The sequence below is a fragment of the Myotis brandtii genome, unplaced genomic scaffold (genome assembly GCF_000412655.1).
Source record: "Myotis brandtii unplaced genomic scaffold, ASM41265v1 scaffold49, whole genome shotgun sequence".
Lineage (NCBI taxonomy): Eukaryota > Metazoa > Chordata > Mammalia > Chiroptera > Vespertilionidae > Myotis > Myotis brandtii.
The window spans coordinates 6,306,328-6,323,805 of record NW_005368707.1 but is presented as its reverse complement, the minus strand read 5'-3'; the positions used below and the strand labels follow the sequence as shown (position 1 = coordinate 6,323,805).

At 46.5% G+C, this 17,478-nt stretch overlaps 1 protein-coding gene across 1 annotated transcript in view; it reads right to left on the bottom strand.

Moving 5' to 3' along the window:
* CAMK1D (calcium/calmodulin-dependent protein kinase ID) overlaps window positions 1-17,478 on the bottom strand; it is a 412,726-nt gene that overhangs the window by 229,341 nt on the left and 165,907 nt on the right. Inside the window, exon 4 of the mRNA XM_005876600.2 lies at window positions 9,160-9,291. Within this exon, the coding sequence (XP_005876662.1) occupies window positions 9,160-9,291 (132 nt within the window). The remainder of the gene's footprint in view (window positions 1-9,159; window positions 9,292-17,478) is intronic.

Sequence of the window (17,478 nt, the reverse complement as noted above, 5' to 3'; positions counted from 1 at the left end):
CCCTAATATGCAAATAGACCAAACGGCAGAACAACCGTACATCCAGTTGCTATTACATGCGCTGACCACCAGGGGGCATGCGCAGAACATGGCAGGCGTCAGCTGCAGCGGGATGGTGAAGCAGGTGAGTGGGGGCGCCAGACCAAGGTGGGGTGCTGGTCACTGTCATTGGGGCGAGCCTCTGGTAGTTACTGAAAATTCTTTGCTCCCGCACTCTGTGGTCCCACCCAGCACTCACACCCACTGCTGGTGCCAGAGCTGCCACTTGCACTCACTGCCGGCACTGGGCACTGGCCCCAATTGCTCAGTGCCGTCAGCGGGTGTGAGCGGTGGCTGCTGGCCCCGATCGTCCCTCAGGGCTTCTCCACCTCCCCCTGCTCCTGAGAGACAGTCAGGGCCAGCAGCTGCCTCTTGCACCCACTGCCAGCGACAGCCCCGCTCATACACGCTGCCGGCGCCCGGCACCGGTCCCGATCTCTCGGTGCCATCAGCTGGTGCGAGCGGCAGCTGCTGGCCCCAATCACCCCTGAGGGCTTCTCCACCTCCCCCTGCACCTCAGGGGCAATCGGGGCAGCAGCCGCCACTCACACCTGCTGACAGTGCAGGTCCCACTCGCATCTGTTGCTGGTGCCAGCCCCAATAGCTTCGCACCATCAGCGGGTGCGAGCGGGGCCAATGTGGTCAGCACATGGGAACAGCAGTGGTGGGAGTGGGGCTGCCGGCAGACAGGAGACCAGGGGCTGAAGCGGGAGGGGCCAGGCAGGGGCTTGGAGGATGGGCCGAGACCCACCCCTGTGCCCACTGCAGCCTTGCAGCTCCCAGGTCCTTTCAAGGTGCACAAATTTGTGCACTGGGCCCCTAGTGTGGATAATAATATCCACTCCATAGCTTTACTGTGAAGATTAATAAAATAATGCTTGCAGAAGTCCCAGTGACAGTATCTGTACTTAAAATCTCAAAGGACAGATAAAAATCGCTGTAGGTTTCTGGTGACTAAGTTGGGACAAAAGACTGAATTCTGATTTTAAGGTTATGCCTATCAATTTACCTAATTGGCAGCTATTTCAGCTAATCTATTAATATCTACTGACATCTATCTCTTATTATTCATTGGGAGTCATATGATTTTAGATTCCTATCATTGTTCTAAGATTGTCCAAAGTTCCAACAGTGTTCTGTAATGGAGGGAGGCTGGGCACCCTAATGGGAGGGAGGCTAGGCAGCCTCACAGAAGGGGAGGCTGGCACTCTAACGGAAGGAGAACCCTCTGCAAATGAGAAGCTCTCTGCCCCCTCCCGGCTCCATCACTCACCCAAACAACACATTCTGTGCCTCAGTTTCTCCTTCCATAAAATGGAGACCAGTTTCTGTTCCTACCTCTCCCACAGAGAGAGTATGATGAGAGTAGCAATGGCTAACATTTGCATAGCCCCTACCATGAACACTTTAAAGGTTTTTCATATGCCTTCTTATCTTATTTAGGTAATGAGCAGATTTTTGACAACGTGAGGACATATTTAGTAAATTAAGCAAAAAGAATTTTTTGATCTTCACTGGAAAGATCTAAAAAAAACCTGAAATGTATTTAAAATATGTGTATGTGTATAATATATGCACATATGTACATGTGTGTATTTAGCACATCAGTTCTGTAGCCTTCACAAAAATGAAAACACATCTATCACAAGACTGTATTTGTTTACAAATATCTTTACATGTATTTACATTCCCCAGTGATACCTACCACAGGTCTGAATCACATAGTCAACACCAATTTTAAAGTATTTATGAAAGAAAAATGAAAATGGCTAAAAATAAATCTCATTTATCAAATTCCATACAACTACTATTTTAGAAATGATTCCTTTAATTGTATATTTCCTAAAAACTTCAGACCAGTCACCTAAGATTCTGGCCTCGGAGATTTTAAGCTGACTTGGCGGGTGGGGGGGGGGGGGGGGGGTGGCGGGCAGTTAGTTACACAGCTTAAAAATTGTAACTGTTTGAACCACCCAGCTTTAAAATTGTAACTGTTTGAACCACCCAAATGATAACCCTGGACTTCCGGTTTGTAAAATAAAATTTATTCATCAATTTACATAGTTTAAACTAGATAATGAGCCATAACTAAAATTTCACTGAAATCATTTATCTACCCATATTAGTAATGCCAAAACCATGTAGAAATTAAAATTGACACAACCTAAAGTTTAACAGAGAAGAAGCAGAAACATTTATATTTATTTATTTATTTTAAATATTTATTTCTTTTTCTGTATTTGCCACCTTAGTTGATCTCAGGACTCCCTATACTTAATCTTTCATGTGTGATCCTCCAATCTAAGCTATTCTGATTTTTTAGGAATATTAGGCTATAAGATAGATATAAATTTTTGCTGGAATCATTTAAGTGAAATTTGTATAAATCACTAGCTAAGTAAGTTTATAGAAGGGGAGAACATTTGCCAAGATATATTATTGGAGGAATTTAAACTACCAGCTAATCCACACGACGGCTGAACTCCCAAACACATAGGTAGATTAGGAGACAGAGAGATAGCACATGGAAATAAGCATGCAAATAGCTGGCACTCTTTCTAGAAGTGTGATGAAACACTGTTTCTTCAACTACCCTATCTACAGAGGCATATATATAGCATAAAAGGTGGTAGGAACAGCCAGACTAGACTCAAGTCCGCTCTGTTGCCATGGGAGAATCGTCTTCCCCTCACACATGCCTCCTCTCCTAGAACACCCCACACTGGCGATGAACCCGCCATCCCCTGGGTCCCAGAGAGAATGGGAAGTCAGCATGGATTTCTTCTTTACGCTAACACCTCTTTGCTTAGTTAGTGCCCAAGCCCAGTGCTTCTCACCTCCTTAGGACCGCTTGTTCCCTTCGCCCACCCCACCTCCCCTGGCATCCATCCTCACCACCATGCCTTCAGTGAAGTCAGGACTGGATTCAGGAAATCCATAGGCTCAGGAAGTAGACCTCGCAGCCTAGTCAGGCAGGACAGAGGGAAACTTGCTGCTATGGGGTCTCACCCAGGCAGGGATAATCAAGAGGGGAATCCTGAGAGAGGGGGCATCTCAAACTGAGGCCGAGCCTGTTGAAGCAGGCCTGAATCACCTGCTCAAGAGTCAACTGTTCCTTCTGGGGGGAACAAAACTGAAAATGGGGTCGGGGGGGCAGGGAAGTGAACACTAGACAGCAAAATCACAAAGCAGAGGCTTATTAGAAAGGAATTTGCATTCCATCAAGAAGGTGACTTTTTGCAATGAAGGTCAAGAGGGTCGACATCAGACATGCATTTACATTCTCATTTCTATCGTGTTGTGGGAGGCAGGACTGACACAGGGAGACACACCAACCATTTCACACTCACCACAAGATGCTCCAGAGGTTTGTGGTCGCCAGACAGATAAACCCACATGCCTGCTCAGGATAATCTGAACATCCCCATTTTGTAGGAAGGGATGCCCCCAAGTCTATTTTCCGCCCATTCCTGGAGTTCTGTAAGCAATGCCCAAGCAATTGATTAAGCGAATAAAAATGCACTGATTCTGAGTCTTAAATCAAATTAAAAATATTCCTGGATTATCCGCTATGGACAAAGCACCACATGAAGTCTCCTGGAAGCCCCAAGTGTAGCCTCTCTGGCTGTAAAGCTGGGCTGGCATCAGACCAATTTCACTCCTTACATCATGCGCACCGTTATGGTGAAATAAACAGTACCACCAAACGGTGAGCTGAAAACGTTGAGTGTACCCTTTGCCTGGAAGGGAAAGGCTCCTTACTTGGGAGTCAGATCCACAGGGCTCCCAGAATTAGAGGTAGGGGGCTAACGAGGAGGAAGCACAACAAATAAGGAAGACTCTGAGGTCAGGTCTCCTGGAGGGCGTGTTGGCCCTTCTCTGTGGTTTAAGCTTTCACAGTAGAGCCTGGTTCGAACAGGTTCGCCTATATGCTCCAAGCACAGCAAGACTGACTTTGATCACACACACAATGACAACAGTAACCATGATCAGATAACTTACTGTTTTACTTGAATTGCATGGGTTTTTTCTCAAAAGGAAGGAAACTTGTAGCGAGGGTTCTAGGACCATAAAATATACCTCCCTATTTGTTATTTATGGCCTTTGATCATTATTCTTCACATTTCCTGCCTGTGTCCTTAATTCCAAAACTAGCTTTCAAGACAAAAGTTCTCTGTGTTAGAACACCATCTCCTAGGCAGGGCAGATCGCTCCTTAAAAAGCTGTATTGGTGCCTGAGAAACACGAGTATCCGCTTTACCAGCTCAGCCCTTTTCAGTCTTTGAAAAGTGGTTTTGTTCACCCTGAACTGATGAATTTCTATTGAAACGTTATGTTTCTCTAACACACACAATAAACTGGCACTTGGCAGTGATTTCAACAAGTGAATGGGGCCAGGCTGCCATCAGAACAAAGCTGAGGGAGCTGAAGCAAGCCAGATTTAAATGAGTTCATCTACAGAGAATCCTTTCTCTGAAGGCTGTTAACTTAAAACAAAACGGCTGTCCTCTCCTTTGGGTGCTATAGCTGCCTTCCCTGGTTTGCACTGAGAGAAGCACATCTGGTCTAAGAACCAGAGAACCAAGTTACTACGGCAAGAAATGCTAGGCCTCCGGAGTCCTGCTCTCACCTGGGTAAGGTGCTCGATTCATTCTCCCTCCAGAAGGCCCAGGCCCACCACACTTCCTGCCATCCATGCTGACCCTGGCCACACGCAACCCTGGGCTTGGATTCAGCTACCTTCAGCAGCTCTGACCCCCTTCTGACAGTGGGCTCAGCACCTAGTCATGCTGACTTGACCAACCCCAGCACAGCCTCTGAGAGCCTTGACCCAGCCAACGGCTGGAGCTGCTCCCTCTGATGGGATGGTGGGATCCAGCCAACCCCCTCTATGACTGAAGTTCTCATCTAAAGGAAACATGTGTGGTGCGTTTGTGTGTCCATGTCTTCACACACTCCTGGACACTGAAGAGCAGCTTCAGGCCTGGGAGGTGAGACCAGGGTTGTACAGAGCTATCCAGCACTGATGTGGCCATGTGTTAGAATCACAGGGTGGGGGGTTTGCTTTGCAAAACTTCCTATCAATCTAGGATGGGGCCTGGGCATCAGAATGTTCCAAAAAGCATCCCAGATGGTGTTAATATGCAACTAGGGCTGATGTAGAGAGAAAGAGGCAGTGACCATCAGCTGAGGCTCCCCTGTGCGCCCAGATGGAGGAGAGCACACAATTTAAAAGCAAGCCCCTTTCCTGAGTAAGATCATCTCTGCAGCCTACCAGGTGACCACAAGAACAGTGTGTTGAATTCGGGTGCTATGTTTCATGCAGACAGTGCCTCTTTAACTAGTCTGAGCCTCAGTTACCCCAACTATTAGGGAAACAGCTACTCTAGATTCACTTGTGTTACTTCTCTCATCCCCCATTCTCCAGCTTTATGCATCAGCCTTCTCTCTCCACCTCTCATGTAATGCAGACACAAAAACGCTATATATGTTGCCTTAGATTTGATTTGGATAGTGTCTGCCCTCTAAGTAAATAATAGCACAGAAATGATAAGCTCTATAATTTAACTAGGGAATATGACACTGATAATGTGACAGTCCCTAACGCATAACATACTCCATTCCTGGCACCGGAGCTAACCATTCCACTGGGGAACGCTTGTGTGGAAATGCACAGATCTCGCCCTTGGGTGCCAGCCAGGCAGCAGCTCTCTGCACACAGCACCTGCTCGCCACGATGCTGCCACTCTTGATTCCCTCTGAGCTGGGTTTAGTATCTGCTTATCAAGAAGATTCATTTTAGAACTATTTTCAGAACAAGTCTAAAGACCTCCTTAAGGGATATATTAGCTACATTACTTTAACCCAGTGAAATACATAAATCTCTCATCCTACAATAAATTCAGCACATAGGAGGGCAAGCAGTCTCTCAGATGGGCCTACTTGGATGAAAAATAGCATGTAAATATGCAAATGACCAAGGCATATGGCAGAATGTGCAACAAAGCGGGTCTCTGGAACCCTATTTACAATGATCTAGTTATCCAATCAGAAACCTGGTAGTTATTCTAGAAGCCTACCTCCCGTCAACTGCCTCCCACTCCTTCCAAATCCCTAAGTCCTACAGATTCAATTTTGTGCACACATTCATATTTGTCTCTTCTATCCCAACCCATAGCTCCTATTTAAATGTGCTGCTTCCCAGACTCCTCCAGCGGCCTCCTAACTGCCCCTCTGTATTGAGTCTTGCCCCCTCCAACCCATCCTTCTATGTTCCGCCACAGCAATCTTTATGAAACAATCCTGACCACATTGCCCTCTCATTAAAACCTTTCACTGGCCCTAACCTTTTTGGCTCAGTGGCTAGAGCATCGGCCTGCAGACTGAAGGGTCCCAGGTTTGATTCCAGTCAAGGGCATGTACCTTGGCTGCGGGCACATCCTCAGTAGGGGGTGTGCAGGAGGCAGCCGATTGATGTTTCTCTCTCATCGATGTTTCTAACTCTCTCTCCCTCTCCCTTCCTCTCTGTAAAAAATCAATAAAATATATTAAAAAAAACAACAAAAACCTTTCACTGGCTCCCTACTGTCTACAGAATGACATTCAAGGTCCAAGCAAGGTATACACCCGCCCCCCCCAGTCTCATCTCTCCAACCTCAGGTCTCCTGTGCCTCACCTTAAGCCCTCTGCTCCAGTCTGATGAGCTAGCTACTTGGAGCTCCCAGCACACCAGCCTGCCTCGCATCTCCTTACCTCTGTTTGGGCTGTTTGAATGCCAGCATTCGAACAACTCAGGTTCTTTACAGCTCAGATTCTTTGCTTTCGGCTGTTTACAATATAGAACTGCCTCTTATTCCACGTGTGTGAGTCATTTGTAGAGGCAAAATAAATAAATAAATAAATCAGTCCAGGCAAGATATCACCTTCTTATCCCCTCAGAAATGATGTATGTGTTCTGTATTCCTGAAAGAAGGGTCATGTTTCAAGATATTCCAAAAGCTGATAGTGTGAAACTATCCAAGTGAGTTACTCCCAGACCCGGGTCCTCACTGTTTCAAGCGCCGTCTCCCTGGCAGTGGTGATTATTTGAGTGAGGTATAGGGTGGAGACACTGATTACAGCAGAATGACTGTGGCGTAAACCAACATAACATATGAAGTCTACCTCCACATCCCCTGCCCGTGTAGAAGAAAAATAACACTGGGAATGAATACTGACTTCCCTGGATGTGTGGCTTCTATGCCAATGAAGGAGTCACATAAACATAAAGGCAGCATCCTTGATTCCTCAGCGGGCAGCCCCAGTGCCCAAAACAGAGCTTCTAGAAGGCTCTGGGCCCACCTAGAATTTCCATTAAAATGTCCAATATCTGCAACGTGGCAGCAACTTAATACCTAGCAGATACCCTCTTCTCCAAGTACTGATTTCATATTGGAAAATGAGCAATTTAAATAAATGTTTCATTAACAGAGTGTTCTCCTGCTTGATGCTAATGTTATTTGTTTTCCTCAATTCTCTTCCATGGAGTCATTTCATGCAATCCTCCAAAGGACAATCTGAAACTCTCCCGGTCCCTAATAGACAATCCAGGAAACCTAGAAACCATCCAAACAACCAAAGAAATAAGTGAAAACCCTTAACTAAAGAGCTATTCAGACCCATCTGTTCCGGAACACACATCACACATGATACAGAACAGAACAAACCCTCCTAACCACCTTGGTGGCACTGGGTTTGTACTGATGGCAGCAAAGGATCCTGCAAAGGGCACTGCTGGTCCCTGAGACAGAAGTGGAGGGGCGGCTTATTCAGGAAGAATGTGTGGGTGTGACATTTGTTTTAAGGCCCTACAAGGCTTGTTCCCATTCTGTTTTGCCTATCTGGACAGGATTCTTGCTTGATGCTGGTTCCAAACCCAAAAAATTTCAAGGATATTTCTAACATCTTTTATTAATAGAAGTTATTTAAAAATTTCATAGCACAGGGCTCAGATACACTCCAAACAGGCAAATGCAAATAAGGGTTTGTTCCCCCAAACTTTGTGAGACACAGAATGGCTTGATCATGATGGACACCACATTAGTGAAAGGTCATCTTTTGGGCGGGTCCAGTCACTTTGGGATGGTTCTGTGTGTGCCGTTCTACTAAAGGTGAGATCTTGATTTGGTTCTATTCCACATGGGGAGCAAAAGTAAAACTCAATGAAGAGGTGAAGCACTTCAATAGTAAATTGTATGGAACTTTCTGGGTGCCGTGTGTGTGACGGAAAGTGCAAGACCCGTGAAAGAGTATGGAAATAACACTGGTGGGGCTGGCACTCCAGGCTCTGCAAGGCACTGAACAAATTAATCTCTGAGCTTCATCTCCTTATTATAAAATAAAGCAACAATGATAACACTGGCGGCAGTGGTGGTGGCAGCTACCCTTACTGAGGACTTACTATAGCAGGTGTTATTGGAAGCGCTTTACAAACACTTGTGAAGCACCATCTCACTTCATCCTGAACCACATGTAGGGAGATGTTATCAACTTCATTTCACAGAAGAGGCTCAGAGCTCAGTAACTGGCCCAAGGTCACCTGCTAGAGCAGTGGTTCTCAACCTTGGCTGCACATTAGAATCACCTGGGAATCTTTTTAAAATCCTGATTTCTGGGCCTCATCCTCCGGAAATTCTGTTTCTTTGTTATGGGGTGGGGCCACAACATTAGTAACAAAGAAACAGAATTTCCGGAGGATGAGGCCCAGAAATCAGGATTTTAAAAAGATTCCCAGGTGATTCTAATGTGCAGCCAAGGTTGAGAACCACTGCGCTAGAGTGAGTGTCAGGGTCTCAGTTCAAAACCAAGTCTACTTGACTGCTGTGATCTTAGGGAAAAAATAACCACCGCAAATGACTGCTGCAAATGATATAATACATACAATGCATAGTTGAAAATGTCCCTGAAAGAAAGCACTACGTCAGCCTCAGTCGTCACTGACAGAGCCCACCTCTCCCTGCAGCCAGGTCTGTCGCCCTCTTTGAACTCTGGGAGGCCAGTGCCCACAGCCTCCTCCCTCCTTGAATTAGGGATGGATAATCCCAAGGCAGCCGGAGAAGAAGGCGTGCCTCTTGGACTTACTTTCTGAGCACGGCTATCTCATTCTCTATGCTGCTTTCTTTGCCCTTCAGCGCCTTCTTAGGAATGCACTTCACCGCAAAGAGCTTTCCAGTTGCTTTCTCTTCGGCTAAAACCACTTCAGAAAATGCCCCACTGTGAAGAAAAAGGGAGAAAAAGAGTGGTTTAGTTCAGGATTTAGGAGTTCCAAAGGCTCCTCTAATCCCACTGCCAAAGTTTGAGCAATAACAGCGACGCAAATGACCACCAGCATTGCTATACTTTATTACCCAGCATCACTCCCGACCAAACTTCTATGCAAGGAAGTACACACACAAATGTGCCCTCATGCAGAGGGACACATGGATGTCCACATGGGTTTGGCTGCCTCCCAGTGCCACTTGCTACCCTGCAGACCATCATGTAGCAGCGACTTGGGAGCAAACAGAGAAGCTTCCAGCAAGATTCCTACCGAGAAAGATGGTGTCCATCTGAAGCTGTCGGCACCCCCACACCCAAGTAGACCAGTATGACCATACTAAAATTTCTAGATTCCTCTCAGGCCCTTCCATCCCAAGAAAATTTCAGAGTACTTCACAAACACTTAACAAATTTTTGCAGACAGGTAAGGATGTGACTAAAGTGTGAGTTAGTGCCACACGTGTTATCGCCATGGGGTTAATTAATTGGTAGGGCGTGGCATGCAAGTCTTCAATAAGCATCTTGTTTCTTTATTAAACCAACCAAACAAAGACACAAATGATGCCCTGAGTGAGATAGACTTTCCTGCCTGAAAATATAAATTTAACTCTGTAAGGGCAGAGCAACAAGCTGAAAACATAACCAAGACTTGAGGCCAGACAGCCCATTTCTCCGGAGAGGTCCCCTGTGGTCAGTGAACCCCAGAGCCAGTGCCTCCCTGGCTGCCTTGCCCCCTCCCTGTATTTGCCAGCAGCAGTCTGGATGATGCGCTTAGGTTGGGGGGCAGAACACCCCCAATGAGTCCTCCAGTGTTCATTCCAGATCTCAGTAACGTGGACCTGTGCACACGGGTCAAGGAAAACCACAAGCCTCTGAGTCATTCTCCATGCCTAGACTTCCTTTTATATCCTCAGAGAGAGAACAAATGCGGTTTCTACACAGTTATGATGAGGGACAACCCCTCCTACATAAAAAGAAACCCCTGGAAGGACCAATGTCATCCCAACAGCCATGCCTAGGGGGCCTTTGTTCTTCAGTCAACATCAAAGAGATGCCTAAGCAAGGACAACATACTTTTGCCTCCCTCTCCTTCCCCATCTGAAGGGATATGCATCTGTCAAAGGAAGATAAGTAGATATTTTAAAAATCCTTTCCAATGAGAGGAATTCACTCCACTTAGTACAATTAACTGTTTGGAACAGCGTTCCTACTGGAACATTAACTCCCACGAGAGAAGTCCGTCCATCTCCAAGGTCTGTATCTAATTACATAAACCTGAGGGGCAGAAGATAGGCATTCCACAACAGAACCAAGTGGAAAATGCCAGAACTGAGGCATTCCACCCAAATCCACAAATAATCGGCAAAGAAGGATTCTCCCCTCACAGTACCGTAGGCCTCACATGGAACCAGGCAGAAGAGCAATTATGAAATAATAAATACATGAAAACCCACAATAGATTTATCATAAAGTAATATATGGAATAGGACATTCCCAGTAACATTTAGTCACTGCCAACGACTTTTGCCCCAAAAGACCAATTCATACAATTTCAGGCACCTCCCCCCCCCACCCCCATCTCCTCCGCAACCCAGGGGTTGTCTCTCCCCTGGCTTCTGTCTCAGGGACAGACCCAGATGGATTCATCTCAAAGTGAGTGTGGTTTCTAAGCTGGAAGAAACTGTGGACAACTACATACATGCTGCCTCTTGCTATCCTCCAGGAGGCAGAACAAGAACTATGCTGGAGAAAAGAAAGATCAGTGATGACAGACCTAAAACCATGTGAGGATCCTAAAACCATGGGCGAGGAATCCATGCATTCATTCTGTTTCCCTATTGGCTACTTGGGTCCCTGATGCCGCTGATACCATAATGGTTTCTCTCCTGAGTCTGCTGGACTTACTACGTCCATTTTCCAGAAGGTGGCGAACCCTTCAGCAGTGGCAACCAAGCTGCCAGAGCTCTGACGGACCACTGCTGGCAGACCCCACTCTGCACCCACCCACGCTCTGCCTCCTCAGGATCTGTGTGAGTGGTAATGTTAGCTAGGTGGTGAAATATTAATAAAGAAAGGTAGCAAAGGGAACTAGACATTATTAAGCATAATCAACCAGGGAGAATAAGCCTGTTTAATCAGGAAGCTACAGCTTGACACTCCAGGGGATAGCAGCATTGCCCCATCACAGGGATTAATATCCCTCCCTTTCCCCATGCAGGGAGCAGCCCACCCTCCAGTGCAGGTGTCAGGGGGGCAGGGGGAGGTAAGCACATGTGCAGTACAAGTCAAGGTGGCGCACGGGGGTGGGGGTGGGGGTCTTCCTATGAGGCATGAGCAACAGGAGCCAAGATAGTGACCATAAAGGCTGTCAGCCCAACCTGGGAAAGAGGAGGTTGGTTAGGAGGCAGATCCACCAGAAGCCCACGAAAGCTTGGGAGTTGATGACTGGTTAGTTTGAAGAGAGCCTTGTCCTTCCCAAGCCCAAGATAATATAATCCCAGCTAACAAAGCCTTCCTTCCTCTCCCTCTCTCCCTTCTTCCCCTCTGTCCCTCTCTCCCTCTCCCTCTCCTTCTCCCTCCCAGTAACACTCGCTTGCCCTGTTCCTTTCTGAGTTCTCTCTGTAGCAGTCATGCAGTTTTAGCAGCCACCTGGGGCCCATGGCTGACCACACAGGCTCCAAAGGACTAACCTTTCACATAACACATAAACTGTGGACACTGGTCTTTGTTTGGGGCTTGATGAAGACAAGATTGGAATTTTTTCTACAGTGGGATGGATGCAGATGGGACATTGGAAACCCAGGGACAGCCAGCCTTCTATTTCCACCTAAATAAATCCTACCATGTCACAATCTTCCAGATGTGGGTCTGTGGAATGCTTTTCTCATGAAAGAACATGATTTCCACCAGCAGCAGTAACAGACTACGGCCAACAGAGGAGTCCTGTGCTTAGCTGTAGCTATCAGGGGCGCAAAGGGGAAAGTTCCTTGTTCCGTGGATCATTCTTTCCCTGAGCAGGAGGTGAGGTTTCTATGTGAATCTACTCCTTGACCATGACATTATGGGAGGGGACTAGAGATAGCCATCAGGTCCACTGCTGGTGGCTGCTGCAGGAAGCTGAGGTCAAGGTAAGGCAGCTCCTGGATCACAAATTTCTCTACCTTTGTCCCTTACTTCAGGAGGGATGTACCATCTGTGACCCCATGCTGAGGGTTGGACAATGGGCATAGACCCATAAAGGGCTTCATGAGCTAAGCATCTGGGGGCTTGACAATGAGGCACCTGTGAAAGGGCACAGGGCATGCCCCAGAAGGCCGGGGTGCCCCCTCGTGACTCTGGTAGTCTCTATCAACAGGTACTGAGTAGGGTCACAAAGCCAAGATTATACAGTCCCTCAGCTCAGACTGAAAGTCAGCTTGAAAATTTCACTTTTGGGTATAACCCACCAAAATTGAAAGCTGGGGCTCAAACGTATGTGGTACAGACATGCCATGGAATACTCAGCCATCAAAAGGAATGAAATTCTGACACAGGTTACAACATGAATGTACCTTGAAGGCCTTATTCTTTTTATTTTTTTTAAATATATATTTCACCGATCTTTTACTGAGAGGAAACTGAAAGTCAGCTTGAAAATTTCACTTTTGGGTATAACCCACCAAAATTGAAAGCTGGGGCTCAAACGTATGTGGTATAGACATGCCATGGAATACTCAGCCACCAAAAGGAATGAAATTCTGACACAGGTTACAACATGAATGAACCTTGAAGGCCTTATTCTAAGTTAAATATAAGGCCAGAATTGAAAGGACAAATAGTGTATAACCCCACATATATGAAGTACCTAGAGTACTCAAATTCATAGACAGAAAGTAGAATGGTGGTTTCCAGGGGCTGGAGAAAGGGAAAAGGCGGGGGGAGGGGGGGTGGTATTGTTTAATGGGTACAGAGTCTCTGTTTGAGAAGATAAAAAGTTTTAGAGGTAATGGTGGTGATGGTTTTATAACAATGTGAATGTATTCAATGTCACTAAACTGTACACTCAAAAATGGCTAAAATGGTACATTTTATGTTATTTATACATATTTTAACACAATCTATATATATAAAAGCCTAAGCAACCAGACGACTGACCAGTAGCTATAACAACCACGGACCACCAGGGGGAAGATGCTCAACGCAGGAGCTGCCCCCTGGTGGTCAGTGTGCTCCCACAGCGGGAGCACCGCTCAGCTGATTTGTTACAATGTTCAAACTGCAGGCTCAGAGGCCTGCAAGGCAGGCGGGGAACGTTGGTTTCCTCCCCGTCACTGAAGGAAGCAAGCCTCATGTTAGTTTCAAGCTGCCTGGCTGCCGGCCGCCATCTTGGCTGTCAGTTAATTTGCATATCTCCCTGATTAGCCAATGGGAAGGGTAGCAGTCGTACGCCAATTACCATGTTTCTCTTTTATTAGTGTAGATGTGAATGTATTCAATGTCACTAAACACTCAAAAATGGCTAAAATGGTACATTTTATGTTATTTATACATATTTTAACACAATCTATATATATAAAAGCCTAAGCAACCAGACGACTGACCAGTAGCTATAACAACCACGGACCACCAGGGGGAAGATGCTCAACGCAGGAGCTGCCCCCTGGTGGTCAGTGTGCTCCCACAGCGGGAGCACCGCTCAGCTGACAGACAGGCACCAGATGCCGGGCTCATGGCTGGCGCCTGATGAGCGCAGCTGCACCAGCCTCTCCCACAGACACTCCCCCTGAGTGCCCAAGCTGCGGCAGCAGCAGGCGCAGTGAGGCCAGGATGAAGAGTGCAGCGCGATGCCCAGCCAGGGCTCAGGCTTCTCCCCGGCCTCCTGCTGCTTCATGCACTACTTCATGCTGCGGGATCACAACACAGACTGTGGGCTGGAGCCCGATGAGCTGTAGGGTAAGGCTGGGCTGCAGCGGGCGCGGAGGTCCATCCAGCCCGAGCACCCCCCCCCCACCAGTCCACGAATCCGTGCACTGGGCCTCTAGTAAAAAATAAAAATAAATAAAAAGTCTGCCTGGTTCTACTAAATGGCATTACCTGAGATAGACACATTGGAAAAATCTGATAAAACCTTTTACTCATTACCTCCCTACAGGAGAAAGAAAATCTATGAATAACTGTGGGGCACCAGATGTTGTGCACCACTAGATATTTACAAAGAGCCTTGGCATATATCAACTAATTCAATTCAACAACCTCAAGAAGTGCACAGAAGTTACCATCACCTCCATTACACAGATGCAGACGCTGAGGCTCAGTAGCACAGGTAGTAATGGACAGAAAAGAATATTGAGGTTTCATAACCCCTGAGGTCCTTTTCAATACACTGAGCTGGACTGATGCACACTGCTGGCTGGGAGTCTGCCTCACATGCCTAGAAGGTAACAGCATTTGGGGGACCCTGCATTTGGGGGAACTGCCATCCTCCCTGAGTGTGCAAATCCACCTGCTCCTTTAGCCAAACCCATTGTTCATTTACCTTCTTCAGGCATTCCAAAGACAAAGCTCTCTGGTCTGCCTAGGCCAGGGGTGGGCAAACTCATTAGTCAACAGAGCCAAATATCAACAGTACAACAATTGAAATTTCTTTTGAGAGCCAAATTTTTTAAACTTAAACTATATAGGTAGGTACATTGTTATTAACTTAATTAGGGTACTCCTAAGGCTTAGGAAGAGCCACCCTCAAGGGGCCAAAGAGCCACATGTGGCTCGAGAGCCGCAGTTTGCTGACCATGGGCCTAGGGGATATAGATTAGCATAAATTCTTATTGTTCTCTCAATACATAGAAACCACTAGAAGATAGTTCCCTGTTCCAGAAAGCTAATTAAAAATACCAGAAACAGAAACTCATGAATGAAGAATTTGGGCACTTTCAATGTTATTACATAATAAAATGATGTCGTCGGCGTGTTTCTGTGGGCGGTGGGAAGAGATAGGGAGCTGGAGGCAGGCTGAGAGAGGACTGGTGGCAAGAAGGAAGACAACAAGAAAAATGATTTGAGAGCCCATAAAACCTTCAGACAACCCAAAGAAATAAATTCCCTGGGTACATAAACTGGGACAGAGAATTACAAAGTTTTAAAATACAAAGAGGTCAAAGCAAGTTGCACTCTATCATCTGAAATACAAGCACTGTGTGTCTAAAACTCAATACTAGGAGCCTCCAGCCAGACTGAATTGCATTTGTATATTGAAATGGCAGCCTGTGGGTGGCTGGCTCCACCGGCCCAGGCCCCCTGCTCTCTGCAGTCTGACTTCTCCCCACCACCACTTGACAGGAATCGGGAAATCTGGGCCCCTATGAGGTGGGATTTCCCAGCTGCTCATTCCAATGGCTTTTTCTTGTGCTCATCCTATTGGTCTTTTGTGTGGCATCTGAAAGTCTTGGCCTCCTTCCTAAAACTCTCTCTTCTTCTTGGTTCTATGACATAGTTCTCTCTTTCCACCATTTTCTCTCCATTGCCACCCGCTCCTCTTCCTTCAAACGTCAGTGATCCCCAAGGTTGCACCCTCAGCTCTCCATTCATCCTATTCCACACCCTCCCGCTGGAAAATCAGTTGTTTTCAGTTTCCACCTACCTCATCATGGCCCCCTAACCTTTATCAAAGTTTTAATCTCTCTCATGTGCAAATCTCCTCTTTCCAGCTGCCTACTGGGTCTTTCTAGGTAAATCTCCTGACCAGCCTCTCAAGAGCACCATCACCAAAGTAAAACACAGTATCTTCATCTCAAAGCTTCTCTCTCCTCTATTCTCTCTCATTTCTACTGATCCAGAAACACACCCTATTTCACTCCTCTCTCTCATTTCCATCATCAAGTATATTCAGGTTTTCTGTTAAAAAGTCTCTCAAATGCCTGTCTGTTCCATCCCTACACCACTGTTCTGGTTTAAGTTCCAGTTATTGCACTGTGGACTCCTTCCAGGACTCTCTCCTGACTCCTCTGCCCCAGAAAGCCCACCTCCCACCTTCTCTCTCCTACCTGCTACTGCAAAGATCTGATTATGTTACTACCCTACTTAAAATTTTTTGGTTTCACACCTACACAGGATAAAGTTTTAACTCCTTTGCATGTTACCCAGGGCATTCAAAGTTCTTCCCAACCTGACTCCAACTTTGAGAGCTCCTCTACCACTGGACCCATCTTCCCAACACAAACACACCCCACCATACAGACATCTCCCTCACGCAACCACATTAGTCAGTTGGCAGGTAAGTCCTGCCTGCCTGCCTCCCGCTTCCTGGGACACTATTCCCAATTCTTTCTCTTTGGCAAAATTCCATTTATATTTTGAAGGGCCTACTTGGTATATTTCCTTCTCTTTGAAGGCTTTCTCAACTGCCTCCCAAACAGACAGAATGACACCCTGGTTCTGAGGCTCACACAGTTGGCTTACACCTACCAGAACCCACTTACATGTTCCATTGTGGTCCCTTATGTGCTTGTCTGTGTGAGAGCGGGAGTCCTAAATCATTTTTTCTGTATTTCCATACCCAACAATACTTGTACCACCTGGTGCCCAAGGCAGTTTTGATGATCACCATTATTTGGGGCTCTCCTCTGATTCTCCATCTAGCATTCCACATTTTGTATGTGTTGCAGATCCATACAAAAAAATGATATATAGTGGTATCCCTTCCCCCTGGTTTTGCTTTCCACAGTTTCAGTTACCCACTTTCAACTGGTCTTGATGGTAAAAATGTTAAATTTATGAATTTATGATATGACATTTATCCTCATAAACCTTCACCCTTGTTAAATAAGTAAATTCACTGGGAAAGAAGAGAGGTCAGATTTTGATAAAGACTTTAGAAAATACATAATGATCTATATATATAAAAGCCTAAGCAACCATTACCACCAAACTACTGAAACAACCAGTCGCTATGACGCACACTGATCACCAGGGGGCAGACTCTCAACTCAGGAGCTGCCCCCTAGTGGTCAGTGTGCTCTCATAGCCAACTGCCCGCAGCTGGCCAACCTCCCATGGCCCCTCCCCCTGGCCAGCCAGCCCCACCCTAGATAGGCCCCAATTAGGGGGCTGACTGGCCAACCTCCCTGGGTCCCTCCCCCCTCCCCCGCCTGCCAGCCCCCCCATAGG